At 47.8% G+C, this 8,877-nt stretch overlaps 1 protein-coding gene across 4 annotated transcripts in view; it reads right to left on the bottom strand.

Annotated features, from left to right (window-relative positions):
* Window positions 1-453: 453 nt before the first annotated feature.
* nckipsd (NCK interacting protein with SH3 domain) overlaps window positions 454-8,877 on the bottom strand; it is a 253,601-nt gene continuing 245,177 nt past the window's right edge. For 2 of the 4 annotated variants that reach the window (XM_087994556.1, XM_087994557.1), the window contains 2 exons: window positions 7,774-7,946; window positions 454-2,389 (listed from right to left, as the gene is read on the bottom strand). In XM_087994556.1, coding sequence (XP_087850682.1) covers window positions 2,183-2,389; window positions 7,774-7,946 — 380 coding nt within the window. In that variant the 3' untranslated portion in view covers window positions 454-2,182. Of the gene's footprint in view, window positions 2,390-7,678; window positions 7,947-8,877 lie in introns of all 4 variants that reach the window. The other 2 variants (XR_015759438.1, XR_015759439.1) reach the window with 2 other exon arrangements.

The following is an 8,877-nucleotide window of genomic DNA, read 5'->3' as shown; positions in this document are numbered from 1 at the left end:
TCACCATCACTTTCTCAAGTGCAGCAAGGGATGGACAAAAACGTCTGGCCAGCCAGTGACACCCACATTTCTGGAATGAATAATGCAAAAAAAAATCATTTTCCTCGTTTTTCCCTCCACTCTTAATACCCATGATTTTCCCTGTGTCTGTCTGTGAAAGAGAGACTAAGGGGCAGTTTATATAGGGATGAGGCTTTAATTTGTGGTATGTCAATGGTTTATAATTGTCCACCTGTAACTAGAGTCTAATAAAGAACAATAGTTGTTTCATATCAAAACCTGGTCTGTGCTTTGTCAACCTGGAACTGGAAATTAGGCAAATTGGGAAACTGTGCACTTTCTATAAAAATATTTAACTTTTGTGTCAACGGTCGGCACCTGATTTTCAGTGCACATTTTGAGTGAGGTATAAAATGGAATAAAAGAAGATGAAAGACAACAGCACACAATAAATAAATGCTGTAGCTGCTTTAATTATCTGTGTACAAATATTAGCAATAAAGTACCAATAGCAAGGCAGACTTGGAGCTGAAAATGACAGCCTGCAGCAGTGAGAGCTGCACACTCCCACAGATTACAAGTTGCTCAGAGAGCAAACAACGGCTTGAGTTCCTGGCTGCCCTGTCAGACCACAACTGAAGATCCTGCTCCCTGAGAACATTAGCAGCTCACACTCATCCCAAACTAACATCACAGACAAAAACTGGCTCAACTCTACTCGAAAGGTACTGGCAACAAGCTTTCTGAAGCACACAATCGAGCTGGCAGAGAATACTGACCTGCGCGAGAGCGAGTGGGACAGTGAGCACTACTGCGAGAGTGAGCGTGGAAGGTGCAAGAGCGTGAGAGTGCGCACGAGTGAGGGAGGGGGAAGAGTGAGAGGGAGTGCGAGAGTGACAGTGTGCACGAGAGTGAGAGAGATCATAAGTGAGAAAGAGAACAGGAGAGAGTATGTGAGTGCAAACAGGAGTGTGGGAGAGAGCATGAGAGAACATGTAAGAGACAGAGAGAGATCAACAATGGCTGAAAACTAACCATCACACACAGGTATAACTGAGCTCTATATTACACTGCTGATTGGAGAGCAAATTGGTCTGTATTCGAAGATGAGATGATGCGATCTATTACCTGGAACATTTAGTGCAAGACACCAGTCACAGTCACATGGTTTTGCCTGTTTTGCAGTTTCAAGCCTGAAGCAGGAGGAGAACCACTTCACTGTCTCAGGATATTGGCAGGGCAGCTATCGGTTTCAAACCATTGGCTTCCTTGACTCCACACGTGGATTACTGCACAAGGACCACTCTGCAGCTTCTCAATATCTTGGCAACAATCTATCAACACGCTGCACAACATAGTCTTTCTGATGACTCTCTACACACAGCCTCACTGGGGGAAGACTGAGCTCTGCTACACAGTCCATGCCCCTGGGGACTGTGTGACAGGGCCCAGTCTCCCCGGGTAGACTGACACTCTTCTGTATTGAGTCTTTAACACTATTGTAGCGAGAGTAAGTTGATAGACAGTCAATCTGCCAACTCCTGTTAATGAACCACAAGGGGCAGCTTGTGGAAGGTAGAAAGTAGTGACCAATTTCAAGCTGACATCCTGAAACTACTGAAATGTTTCCATGTTTTGGCATGACACAAACCCCTTGTAACATTTCACCTCATCGTCATCCAGTTTGTTAGTCTCGATATGAGAGATTGCATTAAATATCCTTTCTTGAGAATAGAATCTGGCTGCCGCACGATAGATTGGGTCAGTTGTCAAGTGGTTAGCTCTGCTGGATTGTTAGCTAGGCTTTCGACCGAGAACACCCTGAAGAAAAGCTGAATTCTGGACCTCACTAAGTCCCCTCTCAAACATTCTGCTGTGTCGGTGAAGGATTTATGTTAGTGTAAACCTATTTTCCTACTTCAGATTTATCAATGCTTCGCATGTTTAAACCATACAGTTACTGAAGACACCAGTGCAGCGTTACTCTCAACACTTCAGCTTCCTGCAGCACATAGTGGCTACAGAACGGTACAAAAAGGCAGGAAAAGAAAACATGTTTGTAAGGCTGCAAAAAGGCTTTGGGTTCCGTCACAGGTAAAAGCGCTGCGTTGAACAGGGATGAGCGATTTCAGGAGAAGAACCACATTGGCTAATTTTTCAAGTACTCCGCACACTTTTGCCTTCAGAGTTCGTTTTCCAAAGCGATGTCTGGGAATTCTTTGTAGATTTCCTGGATGATCAGCTTGTCCATCTGGCAGCTCTGGTCATTCTCCTCCTCTGCGAGGATTCGCTGGAACGTGGCCTGGAGATCTGGGAGACGGTGCTGGTGACGCATGTAATCGGTGGAGCGCACGATGGCATGCATCAGTGAGAGGTATTCCATGCGAATCTGTGCCAACACAGAGAGAGAGAGAGGAGTCAAACACACACACACAGTCACTCTGTCCAGCACTGCGCACTGGTAAACACCACACAGCAAATACAACATCACAAAAACTTTGACTTTTATGGAATGTGAGCAGCACTGGCAAGGCCTGTTCCTAACTGCCCTTGCTAGCTTAAATATTTCAGAGTCACCACTTCATTGTGGATCTGGACTGACATGTAGGCCAGACCAGGTAAAGGTGGCAGATTTCCAATCCTAAAGTGAACCAGGTGGGTTTTTATATCAACTGACATGAGCTCAGATCCATTTTTGTTAACTGAATATAAATCCCAGTAGCTGCTCTAGTCGGGTTTTAAGATTCCAAGACTGTTGACATGACACCCACCTCTCACTTAATGCAGCAACCTCAGGAAGTTATGTATGACCAAGATAGGGGATTTTAAGATGGCTCTGGAACTTACCTTACAGCCATAATGTAGCAGCTGATCTTCCTCCAAGAACATAGAGGTGGTATGGGGGGAGGAGATTGTTACCTAGTGTGTTGATGGGACATGTGATAAGACTATAGAATTAGGTCATTCAGCCCGTAGAGTCTGCTCCAACGTTTGATCATAGCTGATATTTTTCTCAGCCCCTTTCTCCTGCCTAATCAAGAAACTATCTTGGTCGTAAACACACTCAATGACGTGGCCTCCACAGCCCTCTGCGACAATGAGTTCCATTAATTCACCACCTCCTGACTGAAGAGATTCCTCCTCATCTCAAGGTTGTCCCTTCACACTAAGGCTGTGCCCTCAGGTGCTATCTCAGCAAGTAGTGGAAGCACATTCTCCAAATCCACTCTATCCAGGTCCCTCAGTATTCTCTACGTTTCAATCAGAACCCCATCCTTCTAAACTCAGAGTACAGAGCCAGAGTCCTCAACCGCTTGTCATATGACAAGCCTTTCATCTCTGGGATAATTCTTGAAATCTTCCTCTGGGCGCCCTCCAATCCCAGCACATCCTTCCTGAGATATGCAGCGCAAAACCGCTCACAATATCTTAAATGCGGTCTTTACAGATCCTTATACAGTCAACAGCAGTACATTTCTGCTCATGTATTCTAGCCATCTCAAAATAAGTGCTAACATTGCATTTGGCTTCCTAATTGAAAAGTGATCCTGCACGGTAACGTGTGAAGCGCTGTTGGCTGATTCCTGCACAACAGACCTAAACAAGGCAACACAACACACCCAGAGACTCGAGCCCCACTGCCATACGTTAAAGACATCTCGGAGATGACGACCAGACTACTCCAGCCCCTTGGCATCATGGTAGCCCACAAACCTATCATCACACTGAAACAGCTGCTGATGAAGTTAAAGGACCCTGTACCAACAACCAGCAACAGCATTGAACATTCCAGCGCAGTACAGGCCCTTCAGCCCTCAATGTTGCACCGACCTGTGAAACCAATCTGAAGCCCATCTAACCCACACTATTCCATTTACATCCATATGTTGATCCAATGACCATTTAAACGCTCTTAAAGTTGGTGAGTCGACTACTGTTGCATACAGTGCATTCCACGCCCCTACTACTCTCTGAGTAAAGAACCTACCTCTGACATCTGTCCTATATCTATCACCCCTCAATTTAAAGCTATGTCCCTCATGCTAGGAAAAAAGCTTTCACTGTCTACCCTCTGATTATCTTATATGTCTCAATTAAGTCACCTCTCAACCATCTTCTTTCTAATGAAAACAGCCTCAAGTCCCTCAGCCTTTCCTCATAAGACCTTCCTTCCATTCCAGGCAACATCGAGTAAATCTCCTCTGAACCCTATTCAATGCTTCCACATTCTTCCTATGCAGTGACCAGAACTGTACGCAATACTCCAGGTGCTGCCACACCAGAGTTTTGTACAGCTGCAGCATGACCTCGTGGCTCTGAAACTTATTCCTCTACTAATAAAAGCTAACACACTGCATGCCTTCTTAACAGCCCTATCAACCTGGGTGACAACTTTCAGGGTTCTGGGTACATGGACACTGAGATCTCTCTGCTCATCTACACTACCAAGAATCTGACCATTAGCCCAGTACTATGTATTCCTGTTACTCCTTCCAAAGTGAATCACCTCACACTTTTCCACAGTAAACTCCATTTGCCATCTCTCAGCCCAGCTCTGCAGGTTATCTATGTCCCTCTGTAACCTGCAACATCCTTCATCACTATTCACAACTCCACCGACCTTCGTGTCATCCACCAAGTTACGAACCCATCCTTCTACACCCTCATCCAGGTCATTTATAAAAATGACAAACAGCAGTGACCCCAAAACAGATCCTTGTGGTACGCCACTAGTAACTGAACTCCAGGGTGAATATTTCCCATCAACCACCACCCTCAGTCTTCTTTCAGCTAGCCAATTTCTGATCCAAATCGCTAAATCACCCTCAATCCCATACCTCTGTATGTTTTGCAATAGAGCGAACACCATATACAAAATACCCTGCAAGGACTGCAACCAGCATTACATTGGACAAACTGGTAGGAAGCTAGCCACCAGGATACATGAGCACCAACTAGCCACCAAAAGACATGACCAACTATCACTGGTATCCATACACACAGACAAAGAGGGACACCAGTTCGACTGGGACGATACATCCATCCTGGGACAGGCTAAACAAAGGCATGCATGGGATTTCCTAGAAGCTTGGTTTCAAACCGGAATTCCATTAACAAACATATCGATATAGACCCCATTTACTGACCGCTTAGAAACAGAACCGGAAATGACATCACCCGCCACAACAAACCGAGACAGATAAATACCAAGTGGGGCAGAACACCAACATTTCACTGGAGGCTCACTGATGATGTTACCGAGCACGGTGACAAAACATCGGAGAACAAACCCACCAGCTCAGTGAGCAAGTTTACAATCTGATCCACAAACTGAGCTACAAGTCTTCTCCAAACTCTCAGGTGGATCCCAGGCTGTTATGGTTGGCAAAGGAGGAGATGGTTGGCAGAAATATTTAATACTTCGCTGAAGTGCCAGATGACTGGAGGAGAGCTAATGTGGTTCCTTTGCTCAAGAGCAGCAGGGGGAGGCCAGGTAATTACAGACCAATGCGTTTGACATCAGTGGGAGGGAAATTATTGGAAACCATTCTGAAGGACAGGATTGATCAATACTTGGAAAAGCAGGAGTTGATCAGGGAGCGTCAGCATGGGTTTGTCAGAGGGAGACCTGTCTGTCTAATTTAATTGAGGTTTTGAAAAGGTGACTTAAGATTAATGAGGATAGTGGAGTTGATATGGTTTAGTTGGATTTTAGTAAGGCCTTGACAAGGTCCCACACAGAAGGCTGCTCCAAAAGGTCCATGGGATCCAACGTAAGTTGGTAAACTAGATGGAAAACTGGCTTACAAACCAGAGGCCAAGGGTAGGGTGTTGTTTTTGTGAATGGAAGCTTGTGACCAGCATGGATTGGTGCCGGGACCCTTGCTGTCTGTTGTGTTAATTAACAACTTGGATGTGAATGTCAATGGCATAATTACTAAACTTGCAAATGGTATGGAGATTGTTGATAGTGAGGAAGAATACCAGGCTACAATCTGATATTGGTCGGCTGGTAAACTGGGCAGAGCAATGGCAGATGGAATTTGATCCTGATAAGTGACGTGCTGTATTTTGGGAGGTCTAATAAGGGAAGGATTTACACAATGAATTGTAGGTCCCCTTGGGTATACTGAGGAACAAAGGGAGCTGGGTGTACATGAAGGTGTCAGCACAGTGGACAGGGAGCACATGGGAAACATTCCTTCAGTCGCCAAGGTATAGCATATTGGTGCAGGGAAGCTTGTTACAACTTTCTAAGATGTTGGTTAGGCCACAGGTGGAATACTGGTGTTCTGCATTATCAGACTGGTCTGATTGCACTGGAGAGGGTGCACAGGAGATGGGATGAAAAGTCGCAGTTATGGGGAGAGACTGGGAAGGCTGGGTTTGTTTTCCCTGGAGCAGAGGATGTTGAAGGGTGGATCTGACTGAGGCATACAAAATTATGAGAGCTATAGGCATAGCAAATTGTGAGAATCTCTTCCCCACGGCAGACCATTCTGAGACCAGAGAGAATACGTTTAAGGGGAGGAGCAAGTGGTTCAGAGGAGGAATGGAAAATCATTGCTTTCACCGAGAGGGTGGTAGAAATATGGAATGTGCTGCCTGAGGGTGGTGAGACAGTTTGGTGTTTGCTGGTTGGCATCGACATGGTGGGCTGAAGGGCCTGTTCCCCAGCCGTATGCCTCTGAGTGTATGAGAAGCAGCTCAGAGAAAGAACAGATTATAGCGTGACCTGGCAAATTATACAGCTCCAGTACTCAACCCAGGAACCTTGAACATTCATTCCACTGACTTTATTGGCACAAGCCAAAGCGTCTAAATCCTACATTCACATCTTTAAGGAAATTTTAAGAAAGAGAGGCAGACTGATTCCTGCCCTGGGTGACTGTCTGTGTGGAGTTTGCACATGCTCCCCGTGTCTGAGTGGGTTTCCTCTGGATGCTCCGGTCTCCTCCCACAATCCAAAAATCTGCAGGTCAGATTAGATTCGATTCCCTACAATGTGGAAACAGGCCCTTCGGCCCAACCAGTCCACACCGACCCTCCGAAGAGCAACCCACCCAGACCCATTCCCCTACATTTACCCCTGACTAATGCACCTAATACTTTGTTCAATTTAGCGTGGCCAATCCACCTAACCTGTGGGAGGAAACCGGAGCACCCGGAGGAAACCCACGCAGGCACGGGGAGAATGTGCAAACTCCACACAGACGGTCACCCGAGGCTGGATTTGAACCTGGGTCCCTGGCAACAGTGGTAACCACTGAATTGGCCATGCTAAATTGTCAGGGGTAAACAAACGGAAGGGGAACGGGTCTGGGTGGGTTACTCTTTGGAGGGTTGGTGTGGACTTGTTGGGCCGAAGGGCCTGTTTCCACACTGTAGGCATTCTGTGATAACTTCCATGATAAGGGGCACCCAATTAGGTACTGACTGAAACCCCTCTAGCCCAGTATGTTGCTCCATTTACACCTCGGTTGTTTTGTTTAAAAACCAGGGCAATTCTCATCTAATCCCACTTGAACATCAGCCTTGTACATCTGAAATAAAAACAGAAGTTGCTGCTTCTGCATCTCTGAAGTGTTCTGAAAAAGTGACTGCTTTCTCTCCACAGGTGCTGCCAGACCTGCTGGGTTTCTCCTGCAATTCCTGTTTTGGTTTCAGAATCTCACACCTTGTACATCTGTCGTGAAGCTGTGAAATGGGCCAGGCAGTGTTAAGGCTGAGTTAGTGCTGAATCCGTTCAGGGTCATGGTGCGGTTTTCTGACCTTTTCCCCTGGCGAGAGGTCAGAGATCTGACGCACAATGATATCGATCATCACCATCAGGTCCGTACGGTAGAAGATTCTCGCCGTGTCTTTGTCTGCAAAGACATCCTGCAGGAACTTCAGCACAGAGTGTGGTGGCTGGGGTTGGTGCTTGAAAATATTCACCGGGTCATCTAAGGAACAGAGAGAGTAATATCGGTTAGATTAATGAAGGAGGTGTAATAAAGACCCTGGATCAAATACAAAGCAGGAGAAAAAGACGTGTGCTTTATCAGTGAATACCGTGCGTTGCAACGTTTCTAACTTGCTGCTCCAGGCTAATGGCAGGTAATTTGGAATTAATCACAGGACAGAGACCCTCAGTCTCAAATGCACTGCTTTGTGTTGTTCTCAGGAACACTTCCAATCCAGCCCTGCATTCACTGACTGGTGGAGCATTCTACACTGCACCCAGTCGAGCGGGATTGGGGGTGGGGGTGGGGGGGGGGGGATGGCCGAGTGAGGGGCTCAGTGTACACAATGACGATAGGATTTAGTGTACACGGGGAGGGGGAGGGGACGGTGTACACAGGGAAGGGGAGGGGGAAGTGTACACGGGGAGGGGGAGGGGGAAGTGTACACGGGGAGGGGGCGGAGTACACGGGGAGGGGCAGGTGTACACGGGAGGGGCAGGTGTACACGGGAGGGGCAGGTGTACACGAGGAGGGGCAGGTGTACACGGGGAGGGGCAGGTGTACACGGGGAGGGGAGCTGTACACGGGGAGGGGGAGGGGCAAGTGTACATGGGGAGGGGCAGAGGGCAGTGTAACCGGGGAGAAGGAGGAGGAAGTGTACACGGGGAGGGGGCGGTGTACACGGGGAGGGGGCGGTGTACACGGGGAGGGGACGGTGTACACGGGGAGGGGACGGTGTACACGGGGAGGGGGAAGTGGACACGGGGAGGGGGAAGTGGACACGGGGAGGGGGAGGTGGACACGGGGAGGGGGAGGTGGACACGGGGAGGGGGAGGTGGACACGGGGAGGGGGAGGTGGACACGGGGAGGGGGAGGTGGACACGGGGAGGGGGAGGTGGACACGGGGAGGGGGAGGTGGACACGGGGAGGG

Source organism: Chiloscyllium plagiosum, unplaced genomic scaffold (genome assembly GCF_037043375.1).
Source record: "Chiloscyllium plagiosum isolate Xiang-an unplaced genomic scaffold, Cpla_swu_hap1 HiC_scaffold_14, whole genome shotgun sequence".
NCBI lineage: Eukaryota > Metazoa > Chordata > Chondrichthyes > Orectolobiformes > Hemiscylliidae > Chiloscyllium > Chiloscyllium plagiosum.
Note: the sequence above shows the minus strand (reverse complement) of the source record. Positions and strands in the feature narration are given on the sequence as shown.